The following is a 23,139-nucleotide window of genomic DNA, read 5'->3' as shown; positions in this document are numbered from 1 at the left end:
ACATGTTGACGCAGAGGGCTGCCGTTGATATTTCGTACGCGTGAGCAAGCTGTCGAGTTGGGCTGTTCACAAATGGCAGAATGACTGATTCCCTTCGGGATCAAGATGTGTATCAAGCAAGTTCATGTGGATGAGATTATCAAAGTCCGACAGCTCCGCACTGTCGGCCCGAGCCGAGATAAGGCATGGAGAATATCGGAGAGATTCCGGTCTGCCCCTCAGCTACAGGTTTGTTGCTTCCCGCGGCATCAACCGATCTGACAGCACCTTTCCTCGCGGACTTGATCTAGTAGAATGGAATACCCAGGCTTTCCTACACCAGATCATCACCTATACTTGCATTAACTATGCGAATCGCTATTTTCGATGTCGGCCCCGCACTGTCGGCCCGATGCCGAGATAAGGCATGGAGAATATCGGAGAGATCCCGGTCTGCCCCTCAGCTACAGTTTTGTTGCTTCCCGCGGCATCAACCGGTCCGATAGCACCTCTCCTCGCGGATTTGATCTAGTCGAATGGAATACCCAGGCTTTGCTATACACCAGATCATCACCTGTACTTGCATCAACGATGCGAATCGCCATTTTCGATGTCGGCCATTGGCATTTTCCGCTCTACATTCCCGTCTTGACCGATCCTGGCATCACTCTCGTTGGCATCTGCGATGGCGAGGGGTTTGCGGGTCCCGAAATGGCTCACCGGCTCGACTGCCCGCTGCTGTCGCGCGACGAATTGCTCGATCTTGACTTTGACTTCGCGATGATCTTCAGCCGGCACTCCGAGATGGCGGCGACCGCCCGAATGGTCATCGGCAAAGGACGGCCCTTCCTTATTGAAAAGCCCTGTGGGCTGAACACAGCCGAGGTTGCTGCGCTGCGTCTAGCAGCGGACAAGGCTGGCCTCTTTATCGCCGTCCCGTTTGTCCTGCGCGTGAGCGACTTGGCGCGCGAGCTCAGTCAGAGTGGATCGCTGTCGCCTGCTGGCTACCGACATCTGTCGTTTCGCTTCATTGTCGGATCGTCCACTCGATACGAAACGAATGGGTGCAAGTGGATGCTTGCCAAAGCCACGGCTGGCGGTGGATCCGTCCTCAACGTCGGTGTGCACTTTTTCGATCTCCTAGAATCGCTGACCGAAAGTCGAATCATCTCGGTCACGGCGCAAACGAGGACATTCCGCAAAGACATCGACATCGACGAATTAGCCATGTTTACAGTAACCATGGCGTCTGGCCAGATCGCCCATGTCCACACGGGATACCTGTACCCTGGCACGCCCGATGATCAGCGCGAGTTCGGCTTTTCGGTCTCTCACGATGCTGCACATCTCCAGGGATTTGCCGACCAGATCGTTGTAAAATCCGCCGACGGCGCGCTGCGGCATACGACTGTCGAGTACAACACCGATCAGTTCTATCCCGTCTTTTTCCGCGACACGCTCGCGCGTTGCCGCGCAGGCCGGCCGCCGCTTGTCGGTCTTGAGGGGCGCTGCGCGCATTGTCGGTCGTTGAGGCGGGATATCGTTCAGCCGAGCAGGGTGGCGCTCCGGTTGCGGTACCGCTGGTTTAGGCGAAGCCGTCCTTCGAGACGTCGGCGGGCTGGCGAAGTTGAGAATCAAGTTACTACACCAGAACGCCAGGTCGCGCTTGTAGCTAAGAATGTAGTTTGAAAATAGCTCCAGGTGTCAGACAATGTAGCACGATCGTTGTCGCAAGATTGTACTCTGCTTGATCGTCTTGCCAGGCTTCAGTGCTTGTTGCGTTACCTATAGACGCGGCCTTGACTCCATCTTCATACGTCAGAGGAATGCAGAATGGTGGATGCCGCTACATCAGGGGAATGCAAAAGGGTACAGGTCGCCTCGAGCGCTTGACGATAGATAGCAACAAGGGTGCCGCATGCTGTAGTCAAATCCGCGAGCACGGTACCGATGATTGCATACATGTACTGTATGCATGTATGCAGAGTAGCAATCCCACGCGCTCACCTCCGTCGTCTCTGTCTGGCCTTCACTCCGCAGCGAAAGCCAACTTCAAGCATAACCATTAGTCTTGCCGTTCGTCTTGCTCTTCGACTTTCCGGCATAACCCTCCTTCTCTAACTGTGGGCGATAATATCGCTGCACTCTTGCTCGACATGCTGGCTCGTTATAGAAGAGGCGCAGTCGGAATGTCCGAAAATACTCAAGCGATAAAGTCCCCTCCCCCACTCGTAGTGGGCGAAATTCGGCATCGGGCCGATTCCGCGGCTAGCCGCGCCGATCAGTTTGTTAATGTCTGGCATCATGACGTGCGTATAGATGCGCGAAACACCGCTGCCCTGCATCTCAGGTCGGACATTTGGGACGGTATGGGAGAGCGGATGTCGTGGACTGGGGCTGTCCTGCACGACTGAGATACGAAGGGGAATAGGCTGAGGGGTTTTGGGACTACGTATGACCGCGGCGGCCACGTGCACATCGCACCGTCCACGTATATTGTAGCGTCGCAATGCAAACGACCCACGGAAGAGAACTGGTCCGCCGACATGGGTCCCGACGTCAGACAGATCCTTCCCCGGTTCCAAAGATCATATTCCACCAAGGCGTTGTAGGTTGAGTGAAGGACCCCAGATTCCCCAGAGCCGGTTCGAGCCACTCCGTATCCTGCGCCACACCACCACCCGACAGGCCGAGCACGCAGCTCAAGTCGAAGGGATCATGTCCCGCCCAGAACGTATCGGCGTCGTAGAGTCCGCCGTCGCCTGCACCATCCGCGCTTACCAGCGACGTTGACTGCTCGGGTACATGAGGCTGATCTCCTAGTCCGTCCCCAGCCACACCGGCTGTGGTCGTGGAATCGTCAGGACGGATAGCGAGTCCTGCGGCACGCGAAATTCCTCGGATAGTCCGTGCAAAGTAGGTCGACAAGCGCGTTTCCGACATGTCGCCCAGTTCGAGCAGGTCGACCGACATGGTGAGGTAATGGCTGACGACCGCGGGGTCGAGCGAGACTACCTCCTGGACGAGGGGGGATGCCTTTGTCAAGCGGATCAGAAAGACTGCAGCTTGGGCAAAGGCCATGGTCATGTACTATAATCATGTAGTCAGCAAGGAGCCTGTATGATATTCGGACTACGGCAAGGCACGACGACGCTATGAGGGGACGATAGCCTGCGGAGGAGGGAGATGAGGTGGGCAGGGAAGAGCGCTTACTCACGTCCGTAGCAAAGCTCAGAGCGATATCGGTCTGACTCGATTCGAAATGTGTTTGGATAGTGCTCTTCGCTGCGTTGAGCGCTTTGCGAAGGTATGTGACGCTGCTCTCGTGACCGTCGCTGTGGGTCGACGAGCGGAGAGCCATGGCATTGATGCTCAGGCGAAGGTGCTCGGCCTGCAGTCGGGCTATACGTGCTGACGCGCCGAGATAAAGCGCATGGGACGATCCTGTTACGTCAGCCTGATACCACGACAGACCTCCCGGCATCTTTCCCCTCTCAAGTGCCCAGTCTCCGCACGAAACGACACTCGAGAGGTGGGAGGAAGAGACGTACCGGACCAGACCCAGAGCTTGCACCAGTCGTCCAACCTTCCGTTCAGATTCGACAACATCGACAACAAAGACTGGCCGTTCGGAGACCCAACTGGCGCTTGCTCCTCTACCCACAAGACGAATGATCGAGCGATATGACCCAATCGAGCCGTCGCTGCAATATACGCGTCGCCATATAGCGACAAGCTGGCTGGAGTGCCTGGCCGGGGGAGCGGATGAGATAAGCGGGCTTTGAGGAAAGCTTGGTCGTCAATGGACTCGAACTGGGTTGATTGAGGTCGACCGAACCCGAATGAAAGGAAGGAATCGAAGCTGCACCGAGTCAGTCATTCACGCGCGTGTCTCGTATCCGATCAGATATCAACAGGACCCAGGAGAGGGATGTACCTGAACCAAGCCAGCCTGTAAGAAACGATGTCAGCGGGCGCCCGTCCACGGAAACTATATGTTCCTTCCCAAAGGGTAGTCCGGTCAGAGTAGCCACTTACCACGTCCTCCATTGTCGCCGCACGGCCGCATCCACCTCATCAACCGGAGCCTCGAGCTGTGAGCCGTCCCTCTTGGTAGCAGCCACAGCCTGCCCAACGGCCCGATGTATCCCCAGCCTCCTAGACACACGCGCCGCATGCCCCGTCAAGACCCACGCGTCTGGCCCCTTTCCACCACTCTGTAATCCCCAAGCCGCAAGCAGCAAGATGGCCTGCACGTCGGCCAAGGTATGCTTTTTCCGGAGCAAGGTATGGGCGAGGTGAGATTCGGCTATATCGGCGAGGGCCGCTGGGACATAAGAGTCGATAGTGTGCGATGTGGTCGAGTGACGGAGGTAGAACCGGGCGGAGATTGCCAAGATTGCGGAGAAGAGTGATGGATAGCGCTGGACTGAGGTAAATGGGTCGGGAAGGGTGATGTCGACAATGGGCAAAAAGGGGTGGCAGTGATTCATAAAACTAGGGCCCAAACGTCAGCGGCGTGGTCGCTCATGAAGTTGGGAAGGTGGAGAGAGGGGCGCCGGATCACTGACAATGTGTACAAGGTTCTGGCCGTGTCAAGGTCGATCACACCCGAGGTGACTGGTTCGTCTCGTACGCCCCATAGTGGCATGCGCGCAGGGTGCACTGGTTCATCAGGGAGAGGCGAGCTCCGCTTTGATCCTTCCCGGTTCTCCCAGACCGATGGCTTGGCCGAGTCAGCGACTACCACCCTTCACACAGGAAGACGGGTCGGACAGACTTACCTGGTATACCAGCGCCTGAAATGGGGGCTCAAATCCATCCCTGGTGGCCGAAGCCAGCCTCTCCTTGGCCTCCTCCTCGTTATCCTTGTGCTTTCCGCTCCCCCCTGCGCCGTATTCTCTTGATGGCGATATTGTCTCGGGTCGGCTGGAATAGGAATGCGGCGAGATCAAGTTGACTTCTGGCGAATTGCCAAACCTCACCTGCCCTAGCCCCTGGGTCATTGGAGGACCGGACGTGGAGAGCAGAGCAGGTGTAGCAGCAGGAGCAGGAGCCGTGACGGGGGCTACCACTGGAGCGGCGAGCGGGGCTATAGATGGAGCTGTAGCAGGAGTCCGGGCCGGAGCTGCGGTAGGAGCAGGCAGAAGATCGGTCCCGCTGGCGCCGGGCTCGTGTAGACCAGCCAACGGGTTGGCGACGCGGCTTTCCAGGTACTCCAATCTAGCTCTAGCCGCCACCCCATCTCCATCCTCAACCACCTTCCCGTTCGTGGTTGTGCTTGAGTTCGGGGCGGCGGACGCTTGTCCCGGTTTGCCGAAATCACATTCTTTCTTCGCCTTGACGCATCTTACGCATGGCCGGCCACCAAGACAGCGTAGCTTCTGTTTGCGACATCGAAAGCATGCCTGCATCGCTCTACGCTCTTGTTGATGCTGTTGTTCGTGTTGTTGTGCAGTGCCAAAGGTGACATTCGGAGGGTGAGCGATGTTGCCCGCGTTCCCTTTGCCGAAATCACATTCTTTGTTCGCCTTGACGCATCTTACGCATGGCCGGCCACCAAGACAGCGTAGCTTTTGTTTGCGACATCGAAAGCATGCCTGCATCGCTCTACGCTCTTGTGTTCGCGCCCTCTTGCTTCTCGGGGGCTCGCCTCGATCGTCGTCACCGTCACCACGCACTCGAGCAAGGTCCGACGCGTCGTCGCCATCTGCCGAGCAGGGACGCGCGGGTGACAACATGCTGATCAACTCTGTACTGATAGGCATGTGATTGATGAAAACCCAGAACTTCCTGCTCAAGCACAAAGCCGCGCTCAGGCACTTGCACCTCGTGGACGTGAGGCACTAGGCGGGGAAGGTAGACATCCGGAGGTGTGACGTGTTAAGTCTAATGACCTAAGTGATGAAACTCCACCCGTATCTTCTTACTGGGGAGCACGGATTGGTGGAAGACGACCCACAAGCCCAAACTGGGACGAGATGCTGGAATGGGATGAAACTGATCGAACAGAAGACTTCACTCCTGGCACGCCGTATTGGGAGCAGACTGGCAATGACTTGTCGAATGTAGAAACCGTATTCCTAATCAGGAAGTAGTGGAAATGGATAATGTCAATTCATAAGGAAGATAGTGTTACAGATTGGACCAGTTTTGAGGTTATTCGGGATTGATATCATGTGACCTGCTTACATACACTTACCCCGCTTTTGGGGAATTGATCAGGGGAGCCGGGGCTCGCAGTTGAACGTGGCCCGAAATTAAGTGCGCGTGGCCCGGAATTTTTCTTAGTCATACACGCTCGTTTCAGGCCACGCTCAGGGGTGGGAGTTGACCATGGCCCGAAACTAGCGCCGATTTATGAAATTTTACTCTAATAGCTTGACTAAGTTAGCTTAGTCACTAACGTAATCGGTAATGCGAGCGCCGCACTAAATCGCGTCGCGCCCCAACGCGTCAACTTCACCATTTTAACTATCCACCATGCCCCCAAATCGCAATCAAAATTCCCAAAATTCTGTCAATCAAGAGGGTAGAATTCAGCTTGCAATAGAAGCCTACCAGAATGCCGAAATTCCCTCTAGTCGCGGAACTGCACGCGTATTTGACGTACCTGAGCGAACCCTACGTTGTCGGCTCGCAGGCGTACCATTTCGACAAGTTACGCACGCAAATAGTCATAAATTGACTCCTGAAGAAGATCAATCACTCCTACAATGGATTCTATCTATGGAGATGCGCGGATCTGCCCCTAGACCATCAATGGTTAGGGATATGGCTAATATTCTACTACGGGAGCGTAATGGTCAGCCTGTTGGGACTAGATGGGTCTACAACTGTACCAACCGCCATCCAGAGCTCAAATCGCGCTATTCTCGACAGTATAATTTATAATTACCAAAGAGCTTTATGCGAAGATCCGCGCATTATTGAGCCAGGGTTTGACCTTGTACGACGCACAATTTACGAAAACAGTATCGAAACGGAGGATATCTACAATTTTGACGAAACAGGTTTTGCAATGGGCCTAATTGCGACTAATAAAGTCATCACAAGAGCTGAATAGTACGGTCGGAGGCCTGTCCTACAGCTAGGGAACCGCGAATGGGTCACATCAATTGAATGTATAGGTGCGACGGGATTTGTGCTCCCTCCGATGGTCATCTTCAAGTCATCAGTATACTAACGATATGCATGGTACGATGACCTACCTAGGGGCTGGCGAATTGACATTAGCGTCAATGGGTGGACTACAGATGAGCTTGGGCTACGATGGCTAGAAAAGCAATTTATTCCTCATACGACTAGTCGTACTAAGGGTAAATTTCGACTGCTTATTCTAGACGGCCATGGTAGTAACTTAGCGCCTGATTTTGATCGAGTATGCGCTGAAAACGACATTATTCCAATTTGCATGCCTCCGCATTCGTCGCATCTATTACAGCCTCTAGATGTAGGCTGTTTTGCCCCCCTAAAGCGCATATATGGGGGGGCTAATTGAAGCCAAAACTAGAGTAGGTGCCAACGATATCGACAAGCTTGATTTCATTATGGCATTTCCAAATGCACGCATACAAGCGTTTAAACTATCAACTATCCAAATCGCTTTCGAAGCAGCTGGTTTAGTGACATATAATCCAAATCAGATTATGGAGAAGTTTAGTATTCGACTTCGGATGCCACCCCTCCCAGGCAGTGGATCAGGCAGCAGACCGGGCACATGGAGCCCTAAAACGCCAGCAAATCCTAAACAATTGAAACGACAAGCTTCATCAACCAAAACTATGATTAGTCGTCAATTACAGAGTCCGCCTACTCCAACAGATAGGGCGTTCAATCAGCTAGATATTTTCTTGGTTTTCGCCTAATCTAGTCAGTTTGTTTACATTATCTGAAACGTTTTGATCTATTAGGTTCTACTGTTTTATTCGTTTGTTTACCTAGTTGTTTACGCGCCTAGGGTCAGCCGCCTCAGGAGGGGGCGTAATTGTTATAGATTGGGCTTGATCGTGAGGTTATTCGGGATTTATATCATGCGACGTCATATGTTGCTCACGTGTATTTACCCCGCTTTAGGGTTATAAGTTCAAACGAACTATGGTTTTTGGGCTGATTCTATTAAGAATCAGTGTGTCTTTGTTCCCACTAAACCGCTCCCATCTCGGCTCCATTTCGCTATCGTATCGCTCCCTTTTCGGAACATCATTCTTCACCTGACCAATAGGTTTCTACCCTGACAAGTGGTTCTTTTACAGCTACTGCATACACGGAAAATGTATGGGCAAATTAGACCGAAAACATTCGTTTTGAACTTCTGACGACTAAATATCAGATTACATTCAATTCCCTCGTGTATAATCCGAAAGATAGACTATCTGTGTCCATCATGAATACCATAGCGATCTGACTGGTCTTGAACCGGGCAATATGTGATATAGTCAAAGACCGCGGGCTGTGCTAAACCATTTAGGTCCGAGCATGCAACCCCCACAAAAGATCCAGTAAAGCTTCCATGATCTGGGTGTCCACCACATTCGTCCGAAACGATAGACGCATCAAGCGCGGGCCCAATCTCCGTTAAAGTACCTCGTTCTTCTGCATACAGGAATTGTAGAATGCTACCGCGGACTCTCACAGCTAGCTTCACCTTGCCTTCGTTGGCAATCTGAACTGGAGTCGGAGCTGGGAATGAAATATTACCATCAGGATAGGACATTTCGGAGCTCATGATGAGCAGCTCCCGCTCTCCATCTGAATGTGCCGTCACAGTAAGATAAAAGAAATTGTAACGGCAGTAGTAAACCGTCAAGCCCGCATACTGACGCTCATCTTCGGGAGAGAAGTCGATAGTTGTCTCTGCATCAAATGAGAAGTGGCTTTGCCGGCGAGCCACCAAGGCTTGTTCAAACCATGAACCCACAGACTCTCGCCCAAACAGGGTCAATCTACCGTCTGTTGTGCAGAAAATACGTCCTGGCTCTGGCGTTCGCAGCCATTGGAAATCTTTGTGTAATCCGTCCTTAAATGTGTATCGCTTCTCCGCCCAGTAGCTGGAGTCCTCTCGCGCCCCTGGAATATTGACATCAAGGGATGGCACGGGGCCATCCTTAACATAAAGCCAATCGTCATCTCCCCAGTACGCCTCCTGTATCGCCGTTTCCCGCCCAAGGACACAGCGCCGTCGCTGACCAACAGGCCTCCCAGTGAGATGAACGACATACGTTCTCCCGTCTGAGGTTTCCACGATGTCTCCATGACCGGCTCTTTGCAGTGCAGCGAAAGGTGAATCTTTGGAAGTGATGATGTGTTTTTGTGGGTGCAATTCATATGGACCCCAGATGTCTCGTGAACGTGCAAGAGTACACGCATGATCATAGCCTGTTCCACCCTCCGCAGTCAACAAATAATACCAACCGTTACGCTTGTAAAGATGTGGGGCTTCCACGAGTGAGAGGTCTGTGCCTTGAAAGATGTTTTTTCTTGGACCGACCAGCTTGCCCTCAATAGCGTCAAATTCTTGGAGAACAATACCAGCAAACAACAGCGGCCGCCGTCTATGATCCCACGTCATATTCACAAACCACTTACGACCGTCTTCGTCGTGGAAAAGAGAAGGGTCAAATCCTGAAGAATTGGCAAAGACAGGGTCAGACCATGGTCCCTCGATGGCTGTTGCATGAATGATATAGTTATGAGCGTCCTTGAACGATCCATCCTTGCGCTTGACATCCGTATAAACGAGCCAGAATTTGTCACCATCGTGCGTCAAGCAAGGTGCCCAGATCCCGCAACTGTCGGGTTCACCGCGGAGATCGATATGGCTCGCTCGTGAAAGGGGACGTGTTATAAGCTCCCAATTAGCCAGGTCCTTGGAGTGGTGAATTTGCACTCCAGGAAGCCATTCGAAGGTGGACGTCGCAATGTAATAGTCTTCCCCAACCCTCAAAATGGACGGATCCGGGTTGAACCCTGGGAGAATTGGATTACGGACAAGAGGCATATTGGCTTGGTGAGGTGTCGTTCGGGTGCCACTGGCACTGGGAAGTTCTGCTCTTATTCAGGTTTCTGAAAACCAGGACACGTTGCATTGAACAATAGCATTTTAACCGGGCATTTAGCCGCCACAGCGGAGAAAATGAAATATGTGGGGTGCCGGGGTGGGTACATCAGCTAGCACAGAACTTCCCAGCGGGGATACGACAACCCACCCCATACTTGTCGACTTTTCCGGTCCCGCACACTAGCTCAATTTCATTTAGTGGCTAGAGTATATCCGCGGCCATAGCTTTTCTAGTATAGCCGCCCTAGCCGCCCTTCTAGACCGTATAAGGGAACCGACCTTAATACTCTTCGAATCTAGCGTCGAGCGGCTCGTTAAAGCCGCCTTCTACTCTATTACCACGTATCGTATTAACGAGTTCGATTAACTACGTATTAATACCTTCCTACGGAGAGAGGGGATCTAGAGTCGGCCGATTGAAATCTATCTTAGGTAGTCTATATACCGCTAGTACCGATAGGTCTAGGTTCGATTAATTAGCTTTGCCTATCGCACTAGCCGCCTAGGGGGCTAGGCAGTCTACGTCACTAGTTGAACATACCCTAACTAGATACACTTGATTAGATAGAAGCATACACCTAGCAATATCTCGTATAGGATCGCATACTACCTACTAGCCGACTAGCCCATAGTGTTACAGGTTGACCCTGTAACACGCGCTACGTAGCGTACGTAGCTGTTGTCCTGTCTCTGTCTGCTTGATTACTCAGCATCTATCCTGTACTTAGTCTGTTTACCCCTGATCTGGTAGTTCCCCTCTTGAGCAATTCCATCTTGTATCCTGGGAGCTGACAGCTATTGTCGTACGTCTGTTAAGACACGACAAACCCTAACACATAGCATCGGCGCTAAGCAAAAGATGCCTTAGTAGCATTCATCCGACTATCTCCAAGGACAACTTGACTAGGCGACGCTTAGCCTATCGATCGCTCTTCTAGACTATAAACTTAAGGGGGATATCTTTAAGAGCGTGGTTATCGGATTCATAGCCGCACTTAGGGTCGATAGGGCTAAGCATACATATAAGGATCTAGCTAGCTATACCACTTATGTTATAGGACCTTCGTACGAAGTCCTGATATTGTTATACTCAGCTGAAGCTTCGTGACTGTTGACCGCCTTTTCGTTCTGCCATGTTTACCCACGCATCTTGTTTCCCCTTTCTTCCCCTTTTCTTTCTTCCTTTCTTTAATGAATCCTTCTTGTGTATAGGACATACCATCAATTGACACAATTTGGTCTGATCCCTAACATTAGGATTCATTCTCAATTCACGAGCTAGTCAGGTGCCCTACTAGCTATATACCAACCACGATACCGACCGTACGACGCATTAGAGAGGCGACCTCCCAACCATGATAACGAACGCCCAACCCCCACGGCCTACATACCCTGATGTAGACTAGTATGATGGAAGTGACCCGAACGGTTATGCGGTGTTCCGTACGAACCTAAAGGTCAAGTTCGTAATGGATCAACACTACTTCTAAACTAAGGAAGCGAAAGTCTACTACGCATTTAGACGGCTTAAGGGGCTAGCAAGCCAACGTGTACACCCATGGATCCTTGCTAAGGAAGAAGCAGGAGAACCCTACACGCTAAATGACTTTTACAAAGTCATGGATCTCCATTTCTCTGACCCCGACTGGGTACAACGGGCTCTCGTACGAATCAACACTATGCGACAAGGAAAGAAAAGTCTTCGCGAATTCCTTGCAGACTTCGAACAGACCTTGACCACGGCAGGAGGACTTAATTGGTCAGATGATCAGAAGAAGGCCCTCCTCGAGACTGCTATCAACGTCGATTTACTCCGAGGCACAGTTAGAGTTTTCTCCAATTCGTACGAGGACTACCGGAACAACCTACTTAGGATTGAACACAATCTCCAACGAGTAGAAAGACTCAGCAAAAGAAACCCACGATACACCACTACTAGTCCTACCTCTTAGCCTATAGTGCCTAAGGCTGATTCGGAACAAATGGATTAGTAGCCAACCTACGCTACAAAGATCGCTACCCTTGAAGCACAGATTGCTACGCTTCGTACGAACCCTAGACTATCTTCCCAAAGGGCAAAATGGGTTTCCGAAGCAGAGATCTAGTAACGTAGGACTAGCGGAGCATACATTCGTTGTGGAGGAAAAGAACACCATATTGTAGCTTGTCCTCAAAAGCCTACTCTCCGCCCATCACAGATTGCCAATATAGAGGCTACGGAGTAGGATCAGAGTAATAGCGATAGTAAGAGTTTGGGAAAAGAGTAACCCTCGTGCAAAAACGCGTACGAGGGAAACTAGATACTTCGAAAATACCACAAGATTAGAAAACTTTTGAAGAATCGCGTATGCACTCTCCTCCCTTTATTGTCACTACTATCCTCAAACGATATGCAGTGGCTCAGACCCTTATTAATGATAGATGTCTATCGTACGGAGCTATCACTAAGCAATTTATGAAGAAACATAGTTTGCCCGTGTTTAATATCGCACTAAGGCCTATAAAGGGGGTAGGAGGAGAAGGGACGATCCGATAGGTCGTACGATCAAGTCTCTTAGTTAGGAGCCACTTCGACTAAGTTGCCTACTTTTATGTGATCCCCAACAACCTTGGCTACGACCTAATCCTTAGCCTACCGTGGTTAAAACACCACGATGCCCGCCTCGAACTAGCAAGGGGCCGTTTATTCCTACGATCCTTAGGAGTCCGTATACGGAGCGAAAACGTTAAACCACCCCCTTAACTCGATATCGCAGTAATCTCAGCAACTACAATGCAAGCAAATATTCGTCGTACGAAGAAGGCAATAACAAGCACACCACACTAACCGGAAATCTTCGTAGTGACGATAGCAGACATCGAAAAAGCACTCGCCCTAAAGAAACCTATCGACTATCGTACGAAGCTACCCCTCTAGTACATAGAGTTCTCACGCCTCTTCGACCCTAAAGAAGCAGCGAAGCTACCCCCTCACCGCGGAAATAGTATTGACCACAAAATCGAACTAGTACGGCAAAATAGAGAGGAACCATAGGTGCCCTAGGGTCCTCTCTATAACATATCAATAGAAGAACTACTAGTATTACGGAAGACACTCACAGAACTACTCGACAAGAACTTCATTCGAGTTAGCCACTCACCGGTAGCTGCCCTAGTCCTATTCGTACGAAAGCTAGGAGGAGGGCTTCGTTTCTATATAGACTACCGAGCCCTCAATGCAGTCACGAGGAAGGACTAATATCCTCTTCCCCTTATTCACGAAACCCTAAATCAAATCGGACGAGCTAAGTGGTTCACTAAGCTTAATGTTTCTATAGCATTCTACAAGATCCAAATTGCAGAAGGGGATGAGTAGAAGACCGCCTTTCGTACAAGGTACGGACTCTATGAATGGCTAGTAACTTTATTCGGCCTTGCGAATGCTCCTAGTTCCTTCCAAAAGTACATTAACTAGACATTACGCGAATACCTTAATGACTTCTATTCCGCATACCTTAACGACTTGCTTATCTATTCGGAGGGTAACCTCGATGAACACCGAGAACACGTTAAGAAGGTCCTTAGCAAGTTACAAGAAGCAGGGCTACAGCTAGATATCGACAAATGCGAGTTCGAATGTATAGAGACAAGATACCTTAGGTTTATCGTACGAGCAGGTAAAGGAGTACAAATGGACCCTAAGAAGGTCGAGGCTATTTAGGAATAGGAGACACCAACGACCGTCAAAGGGCTACGAGGGTTTCTAGGGTTTGCAAATTTCTACCGATAGTTTATTGAGGCCTATTCGGAGATTACACGACCCCTTATCGATCTCACACGAAAAGACACTCCGTTTTAGTAGACTAAAGTCTATGAAGGGAGTTTCTAAGAACTAAAGAGACTCTTCACCATAGGTCTAATCCTTGCCACATTTAGCCCATCTCGTACGATAGTTATGGAGACGGATTCGTCTAGTTATACCGTTAGTAGAGTGCTTTCCTAATACGACGACTAAGGACGCCTGCGACCTTGCGCCTATTTCTCAAAGAAGAACACGCCTATAGAATGCAACTACGAAATCTACGATAAGGAATTACTTACTATCGTACGATGTCTAGAAGCATAGGATGCGGAACTACGGTCTATAGAAACTAAGTTCACCGTTATCACGGACCATAAGAACCTTGAGCACTTTTTCCGCCCTTAGAAGTTGATAGAACGGCATATGCGATGGTCTCTCTTCCTTAGTCGATTCAATTTTAAGTTCAAATATCGTATAGGGGAGGAGAATGCTAGGGCAGATGCACTATCCCGCCGAGAATAGGACAACCTAATAGAAGAAGACCCTAGGGTCTAGGATCGTACGATATGTCTTCTCCGCCCTATAGAAGACGGTGTAGTAATGAATATCAACGCCCTTACTATAGATATAGACTAAGAACCAACGGACGACTAATGGGAATGTGCCTATGACTAAGACTACGACTACTAAGAAGCCATACAAGCCGTTAGGGAAGGTGCTCAGAAGTTTCCCCCAAAGTTGTAGCTAAAGGTTTCTATATCTGAGTGTTCGATCGACTCCCAAGGGTTCTTACGATTTCGCGGACGGCGATGGGTGCCGTAGTCTAAACCTCTTCGTACGATGTTAATCCAAACGGTACATGATTCAGTAATCACTAGCCACCCTAGAAGAGAAGAGACCTATACTATAGTTAGCCGCGAATACTTCTAGCCAAGAATGTCTCATGATATCCGGCGGTTCGTACGAAACTACGACCTATGCGGAGGAGGGAAGGCATAGAGAGAGCTCAAAAAGGGGCTTTTAAAGCCCCTACCGGTCCCTAATCGTCCTTAGCAAGATGTTGCCCTCGATTTCGTGACTAATCTCCCTCGAAGTAACGATTATACTAATATCTTAGTGATTACTGATCGTTTGACGAAGGGGGTGATATTAGAGGGAATGGGAGAAATTACTACGGAAGCCACGGCCTAGGCAATTATTCGGACACTCGTACGACGACATAGGTTTCCGTCTTCTATCGTCTTAGACCGTGGTACCTAGTTCACGAGCTCCCTTTGGTCTCGGATCTGCTAGCTATGTAGGATCGTACGACGCCTCTTAACCGCATACCACCCTAAAACCGACGGACAGACAGAACGGCATAATAGCATAATAGAGACATACCTACGCCTCTTCGTCCGATACGAATAAGATAACTGGTCACAACTCCTACTAATGGCCGAATTGGCATTAAATGGTCTTGTTTCTGTAGCAATAGGACTAAGCCCCTTCTTTCTCTCTTATGGGTACAACCTATCCCTATTTCAACCTTAAGAGAACCTAGAGGACTTATTAGAAACACTACGAAGCCTAATATAGAAAGCAGAGGCAATCGTACGAAAGCTTGCTAAGGCTAGAGACTAGGCCTATGCATTAATTGCATACACGAATCAAGTAGTAGAGTCTAATGCAAACCGACACCGAGACCCTACACCTAGGTACCGCCGTGGAGACTACGTCTGGTTAAGCCTAAAGAATATCTAAACGGATAGGCCATGCCGGAAGCTTGACTAGAAGAATACAAAATACGTGGTACAGAAGGTGATTGGATCACATGCAGTACGCCTGAATACTCCCCCTGGAATTCACCCTACCTTCTATGTGAGCCTCGTACGACCTGCTGCAACGGACCCTCTACCTTCTTAGAAGAGACATGAACCCTAACCGCCAGCAATCTTAGTTGATGGTCACGAGGAATGGGAAATTGAGAAGATCATTGACGAACAACGAACGAAATAGCGAGGCAACTCTCGTACGAAGTACAAGGTGAAATGGGTGGGATATACGCAACTAACTATAGAGCCCGCTGAGGCCCTAGAGAATACCGCTGCTCTAGACGACTGGCTTAACCGTACGGAACCATTTCGACGCCCTAATGGATCACTCGACAAGTCAGCCTATCGTACGAGATACTAGTGTTTACTAAACACTACGATAAAAAAAAAAAAACCCGTTCTCTGGTAAAATTTTTCAGAGAAGGTAGATTGATGAAGAAGGAGAGTTGGGAAGGGCACGCTCAAGCCTTTTATACTCCCCTATCGCTTACATCGTCAACCTTGTGACCGCTGCCTAATCGCAAACAAACGTTAGGAGGAGAGGGCTAATGTTATAGGACCTTCGTACGAAGTCCTGATATTGTTATACTCAGCTGAAGCTTCGTGACTATTGACCGCCTTTTCGTTCTGCCATGTTTACCCACGCATCTTGTTTCCCCTTTCTTCCCCTTTTCTTTCTTCCTTTCTTTAATGAATCCTTCTTGTGTATAGGACATACCATCAATTGACACAATTTGGTCTGATCCCTAACAGTCTTGGCGTAGTTAAAATCAATGAATTATTTTGATAGGGTGCGACTAGTATGAAGCATCACCACCATTAGTAGGCCAATCACCCACCACATATATCACAATGTGAGGCTAGAAGATTTTTAGGGGTAAATCAGCATTCAGAGAACTCCTAGCTTTCAATTCAGCGTCTTACAACGACTTTGTGTGATAGTCAATTTTGTACTAAGGTCAACATATACGCCGTTATTACATATATATACATCCGCATATCCACCATTCGATTTTACTATGTCCCAGCCCACCGCCAACGAGCTTTTTATCCGACTCATGCGGTATTCTGTGATTATATGTCGACGGTGTCAACATGCAGTATATCCCACCTAAGTCACAGCCTATTTAACTGGCACGCGCCATCGCTTAGCTGCAGCCGATGCCCGATAGATCCAGGCTATAGTCCAACAGTGGGATGGGATAGCTCAGGACATTTCCGAGCGGTTGTTCCCAACACAGGTGCAGAAGCCCATTATAGGACTTCAGATTTACACTGATGGCATACTATGTACACACGTTGATAACTGTGGGTATGTATGTCGTAGTAAAGAGAGCATCCGCAAGCATTGGCGGACCAAGCACAATTGGACGCCATTCCACCATATGGGTCACTAGAGGCCAGGCGAGAGTCAGGCTGCGTAGGATGCGATGCAGGGTGCCATGATGGCCATTTCATGCCAGCGTTTTTTTGTCTATGGCACCGCATCCCATTACATCCACATCCGACAGCCTGGGCCCGACTATGAACTAGAGCCGCCGCAGCCGCGGTCCGACTTGGTCCATGCCGCGACCTAGCATCTCGAACAGCTATATATCGAGTCGCAACCATTAGGGAAAATCCGACTTCGACTAACAGCCACATGGGTGTTTTTAAACCAAATAAAGTGATATAATATAGAAATAGGTCGGCTGATTCTAAATCTTTAAACAGATTTTTATTAAATTGTAGGGCTATTGAGTTATAGCCTGTCGAAGTTGGCGTATTTTTCGGTGTTATGAGGCAAATGAGGGAAACTATTTTCTGGCACCCGAGAGGTATCCCAAGGCTAGCACCCAATAAAGCTTGGGGGATTTGCTTTATTACTATATTGCTCCACAACAGAATCGAGTCAAGTTTGTGGTGATTGCTAAGAAAATGAATTTCCCCTCGGCTCTGGCCCTCCCCAAGCCGAAAGGATAGCGGCAACAAGCCCGCAGAACAATTATAGTGAAATAGAAATAAGCGCTTAATGAAAATTGAGGGAGAAGCTCTTTCGAATGCGCTTTGAGTCAATTGAAACCATTAGCAGCAGTATTCGCTTGATGATGCGCTGCTTATTAGGCTCGGAAATGCCGTTCAATATGGAAAATAGCTATCATTGAGCATGCTAAGCGCTTGAGTGAATATATTTTAGGCATTTAGAAGTGCCTTTGCAGCTATTGGTGTCACTAATTTGGTTTTCCGATGTGTTCGTCAGGTTCAAATTGCGAATCGACAACCAATGTTTCATTGCTCATACCCTAGATTATCTTTTGCAAAATCCACTTGACAATGGTATCCATCATCTCTAGTGAAAGCCAATGTCCCGTATTCTCGAAAGTCTTCAGAAAAACATCATTCCACATTCCGTATTTCTCAACCCAGGGCAGAGTGAACTTGCTTGGAACAACTATATCAAGGGCACCATTCAAGATCAAGATATGCTTGCCATAAATCTGCTCGAGACTCTGGTCTCGAGCTCTGTACATCGCCGAAATTGATTCAGGCCATCTTGCCAAATCGGTGACATCTTTGCCATCTTCGGTGCTACAAAGTCGTTCGACGAGCAAGTCCGTCAAATTTGGGGAGCCCACGATGGCAATGGCGGCTTTGATTCCTCGCTCCTTGGCGAGAACATCCCACGCGGTGTGGCCCCCAAGCGAGAATCCTGACATGACGAACTCAGTTGGTGTAAACCGATCTTCCACATAAATTTTGAGATACTTCATCACAATTTGGATGTCCATCACAGTGCCGTCTGTAATTAGATTATGAGATATGATGCTGGGTAGAAGTCAGGTCTGCGAACCTATCATGGCGAGCATGTCGTGTCTGGTGTTCTGTAAGCTTGTGAATCCATCAAGAAAAGCAAAGTTGGAAGAGTGTCGGCCGAGGGGGGAGAGAGGGGGTGGGGGGTGGGGGGCGGGCGCACGCATGTTTTTGATTTCCTCCCTTCCAGTCCTTGCTGCATATATAACATCAATATAAGCCCAAGATGAGTCTGCCTAAAATTTCTGCAGTTCTTACACAACTAATGAGTTGACCTGTAGCATTACAATAGAACGTGAATATAACAATATCAGTGAAAGGCTAGGTCACATGCCGCTCTTGCTCCATGATTGCGATTGTCGAAAGTTGCCACCACGGAGCCTTTAGTCAACTTCTCCGTTTGGTTTAGCTGGAAGAGAAATTGGTGTGCAAACACTTCGGCATCTTCATAGCTCCTTGTTCGCCCATGCACGTGGAATAGAACTACTGTGTCGTTGGCCTGTTGAGAGGATAGCTCGTGAACGCCGTAGAGATACACGTAAAAGCCAGCGATGTTTATTGTTGTCTTGCTGGATTTCATTGTGCTCTCTGGCAGCTTGGTGAATGGCTGGCTCCGAAACGCCATGGCAGGTGTGAAAACAATAGGGTTCGGTCCACGTCGCAAGGTTGAGTCGGGGGGAGTTGGAGGGACGAGATGTCCAATTTGTAGTCGAATGTGGATAACAGGCGGTATAATAAGTCAGGGCTCTTAGCGGGCCTCTTTAACACAGCAGCACCATTCCGTCGGGTACTGTGGATTCTATGGCCGAATTTGCCACGACTGTATCGGGTTCATATCGCCAACAGAATAAGGTAAAAACGGGGCTCAGGGAGGGCGTCACATTAACAGAAATAACTTCGTTGCGTGTTTCAAATGAGACTACCTAGGCATAGTTGAGACTCCTGAAAGCTGTTTGCTCTCTTTGGCTCTCCTACCCCGAGAATGCAAATTGAGACAGGGGCTGAATGAACAAAGTAGTAGAATAAGAGTATTGAAATATCTTTTCTCTGACTATATATTATAGTTTCCTCAACAGTTGCCACGTCGCAAGATGGATGTATGTTCAGACGGTCAGTAACTTGTACCCGCAGAGGTGAGTTCAGATGCTACGATCCCTGTCCTCATTAGCCAAATGTAAGAAAGCCTTCCCTGCCGTGGTGTAGTTCGACTTTCTCTAGAATCGCGTGTCATATTGCAATGCCAATCTTGCAATTATATTTGTTTAGCGCAATCATGCGTGAAGATGAGCGATGGCAGGAAAGCTTGGGCTATGTGCAATGAAAGTCCGATCACGTGCTGCGTTTCCCCGTATGATCCGAGAGGCAGAGGTCCTTACGTAATAAATACCGCGGAACTAACTACAAACTCCGTCGGACTTTGTAATTAGAATCCTTATTATTGCAGGTTTTCCGAGAAAGCGTCTAAACTTACGTGCATAATCAGGACGCCCTCAAGTATGTGGTGCTTCAGCGCGATTAGTACTATTCGAAGGCCTCGATCCCCCGCGAACGAACTTGGTTCAGCCGCATTCTTGCGTCACCCATGGAAGGGGTTTGCCCCAATTGAATCAATGGTTTGACACGCCACCTATCCTTGCATAACCTTATAAGAAGCTTTTCAGGTTCGGTACGTGGTGTATCAAGCTTTTTGTAATTTGTCTAGTTGACATCATCTCTGGTAGAACTCGGCTGAGCACTGTCACACTTTGCCAATGTGTATGAAACACCGGAAAATACTTAAGGACAAATGATTTGGTAATTTCTTCCACTTGATTTTTCCCATAAAGTGGAAATACGCACTCACTTTGAACCCATTTCCATCGTACGATGTCCCCTCCTCAAGCTATTGAAGGCGCTTGCAATTGTGGTACCATTACGGTCACTATTCCTAGAGCTTCCTTCCCTCAGGCTAGCTCAGTTTGCCACTGTCGGAATTGCAAAGCTTCCGCTGGTTCATTGTGAGTGAGAGATCTGTCAGTGTTCTCGTATGGTGTTGATTGGACCGTGAGAATCCAGGTTTTCTGTGAATATTCTTGCATCGGCAACGGATGTGACCGTCACGGGAACTCCCAAGGCCTTCAAAGAGACCGAATGTGCATCAGGCCATCAGATGAGCAGACTCTTCTGCTCTGACTGTGGGTCGTAAGTTTGACCTATCTTGCAGGTTTTCTCATGTTCACTTAGGCTTTATTAATGCTCCTGGCGTTCGCAGACCGATCATGTCAGTAGTGATTGGAGATGAAGGTTCCGTATACTTTAAGGGGGGGCTATTTGCGAAGTCGGGGATCGATCTACCTCCACCTACATTTGAAGCTTGGTTGCGACGAGCTGAAACTTGGGAGAAACGATTTGATAACTGCGAAGCTACGGATTGAACCAGGGGTGATAAAACTCATCAATAATTTATCAGAAATTGAGATCTCTAGCAAGGTCAGAGGTTCCTTTCGTCAAGATCCATCTTCAATAATTTGAGGGTTTGAAGGGTTTACATGAGAGTCACCCATAGCTATTGAACAATCATATCTAAGGTCAGATAACTAAGGGGGCTACATAGAGGTAGAAACACGGTTGCTTAAGTCGTATATTCAAGTAGGTTTAGAGAAAATATAGGAATTATTCCATGGTCAGAACTCCAGGGTTTTCATCATTAAGCCGGTTGACTTTAGTCCTCTTTAATACACAAAACTTTATGGCTTTCACACGGATCAAAGCTTTTCGTTACATGTATCTGAAGTTCAACCCTGACCAGGTGTTGTTCTGTCTCGTAATTTCCTTTACGTCAATATCAAAAGCGAGCTCATCATATGGTATTTACATGACACCTCGCTGCAATTGTGAAGTATCAATAAATTTACCGGGAAAAGTTGGGATTAGAGGGATCGATAATCATTGTAAGCTCTTATCTACAGGAATTTTATGCAAAATGACTTTATTTGAAAGGACTCGCCCGCTTCTTATTTTGTTGACCGAATTTAGCATTGGAATACTCAAGAAACAGAAGTCTAATATAAGTCAGAACTTCAAAACCGCTTTTCCCATGTTGACTCCGTTAAAAATACCAACCAGGCCCTCTGCTGCATTTTCAATACCCTGTGTCTCATGAATGAGTGCTTTGAACGAACCATCCTTGATCCAGTTCTGCACATTTTCTTGATGCTCCTTCGTGTATTTGTCCCCCATGCCTGGATCTCCGACAATGAATCCACGCATTGTTAAACGTTTGAATAGCATGTTGTCGATATTCTTGATTGGATATGGCGCCGAGTTGTACTGTGAAATCAGACCACAGACCACACTACGACCAAACTCCTTCAATGTGTCCAAAGCTGCTTCGAGATGTTCGCCCCCCACGTTTTCGTAGTAAATATCGATCCCACCTGGAGCTAGACGAGCTAGGGCGTCTGCGGGTGTCTCTTTCTTGTAGTTGAAGCCGCTGTCAAAGTTGAGCTCCCGGGTGATGTAATCAAGTTTTTGGTCACTCCCGACACTGCCGATCACTTTGAGTCCTTCGTGCTTAGCAAGTTGTCCAACTAGTTGTCCAACTGCTCCGCTCGCAGCAGATACAAAAATTGTCTCCCCTTTCTTCGGCTTCCCAATTTCAAACAGAGACGAATAAGCTGTAAGGCCTGGCATGCCAAGGGCCCCAAGAAACACGCGGATGTCTTCAATTCCGAGGGGGTTTTCAAGATGACGAAGCTCAGTGACTTCATATCCACCTAATATGTTGTATTTCTGGACAGAAAGATGGCCAATCACCATGTCGCCTTCCTGAAAATGCGGGTTATTGGATTGGATAACTCTGGCAATGGCGGCACTGTCAATTGGTTTGTTGAGCGTAAAGGCAGGCGTGTAAGATTTGACCACGGCAGGTCGCATGCGAGGACGCATGTATGGGTCAAAGCTAGCGTAGAGGGTCTGCAAGATGAGGCCATTCGGAGGTGCAGTCCTTCGGGGTGCCGGCCACAGTATCAACAAAAAGGTGTTTCCCAGGAACTGGATATCCCTCGGGGATTCCTTTAAATATGAGAGCTTTGTTTTCGGACATTTTTCACAGGTTTGAATGATATATAAGAAGGACTGGGCCGGTTGAGATGTCACAGGAGCGTGCGTAGAATTGAAGAGGTTCTTATATACGTCCCTTGGGGATAATCTGATTTATCATCGTACAGATTAAATTACGAGATGGAATGTAATGGACCACGCATGATATGTCTCAGAAATCTTGGGCTTGTCATCGACAGTGGGTTTGGCGACTCCGTCGGAACTATGTAAGCGCTGTGGCGTTACCTGAAGATAATTAAGTACCGTACTGTCGATAACCGTCGGAGTTATCAAATCTGCACGCCACAAAGAGATTTGATTCCCTCTTGTAATTTCCTGTATGGGTAGATAACTGTATCTATACGTTGGAAGCTGTAGCTTGATAAATTAATAGAAATCCCGGAGCTACAACTAACCAACAATCATATTTAGGACAATGCGAAGTCAAACAAGGGCACAAAGTGTACTCAAGGTGTACTATTGTACTGTATCTCGTTGTCTTTATCCGAATACACTTTTTCTCTAACCCTCAAAAGTTTTATCAGTAGCTATGGAAAGTTTCAATGGCATAATGATAGAGTTTTAGGGCTTTAGGGCTTAGGGTTTAGGGCTTAGGGTTTAGGGCTTTAGGGTTT

At 48.6% G+C, this 23,139-nt stretch overlaps 5 protein-coding genes across 5 annotated transcripts; 1 reads left to right on the top strand and 4 right to left on the bottom strand.

Moving 5' to 3' along the window:
* Positions 1-570: 570 nt before the first annotated feature.
* Positions 571-1,668, top strand: N7474_006254 (Gfo/Idh/MocA family protein; the record flags this gene model as incomplete). Its single annotated transcript, XM_057197664.1, has 1 exon — positions 571-1,668. The coding sequence occupies one exon, from the start codon at positions 571-573 to the stop codon at positions 1,666-1,668; it is 1,098 nt and encodes a 365-aa protein (XP_057051104.1).
* Positions 1,669-2,538: 870 nt separating this feature from the next.
* On the bottom strand, positions 2,539-5,747 carry N7474_006253 (Zn(II)2Cys6 transcription factor; the record flags this gene model as incomplete). The annotated part of the gene is made up of 6 exons (XM_057197663.1): positions 2,539-3,069; positions 3,197-3,423; positions 3,531-3,841; positions 4,018-4,476; positions 4,551-4,705; positions 4,764-5,747. The coding sequence occupies 6 exons, from the start codon at positions 5,745-5,747 to the stop codon at positions 2,539-2,541; spliced, it is 2,667 nt and encodes an 888-aa protein (XP_057051103.1).
* Positions 5,748-8,350: 2,603 nt separating this feature from the next.
* N7474_006252 (glycoside hydrolase family 43 protein) lies at positions 8,351-9,979 on the bottom strand (the record flags this gene model as incomplete). The annotated part of the gene is made up of 1 exon (XM_057197662.1): positions 8,351-9,979. One exon carries the CDS (start codon positions 9,977-9,979, stop codon positions 8,351-8,353), a length of 1,629 nt encoding a protein of 542 aa, XP_057051102.1.
* A 7,937-nt stretch (positions 9,980-17,916) lies between these two features.
* On the bottom strand, positions 17,917-18,480 carry N7474_006251 (alpha/beta hydrolase family protein; the record flags this gene model as incomplete). The annotated part of the gene is made up of 2 exons (XM_057197661.1): positions 17,917-18,413; positions 18,465-18,480. The coding sequence occupies 2 exons, from the start codon at positions 18,478-18,480 to the stop codon at positions 17,917-17,919; spliced, it is 513 nt and encodes a 170-aa protein (XP_057051101.1).
* Positions 18,481-21,475: 2,995 nt separating this feature from the next.
* N7474_006250 (MDR family NADP-dependent oxidoreductase) lies at positions 21,476-22,351 on the bottom strand (the record flags this gene model as incomplete). Its single annotated transcript, XM_057197660.1, has 1 exon — positions 21,476-22,351. The coding sequence occupies one exon, from the start codon at positions 22,349-22,351 to the stop codon at positions 21,476-21,478; it is 876 nt and encodes a 291-aa protein (XP_057051100.1).
* Positions 22,352-23,139: the final 788 nt, after the last annotated feature.

Source organism: Penicillium riverlandense, assembly GCF_028828495.1.
Source record: "Penicillium riverlandense strain IBT 135883 chromosome Unknown utg000006l_segment0_segment0, whole genome shotgun sequence".
Classification (NCBI taxonomy): domain Eukaryota; kingdom Fungi; phylum Ascomycota; class Eurotiomycetes; order Eurotiales; family Aspergillaceae; genus Penicillium; species Penicillium riverlandense.
The sequence above is the reverse complement of the archived record's forward strand: the minus strand, read 5'-3'. Positions and strand labels throughout refer to the sequence as shown.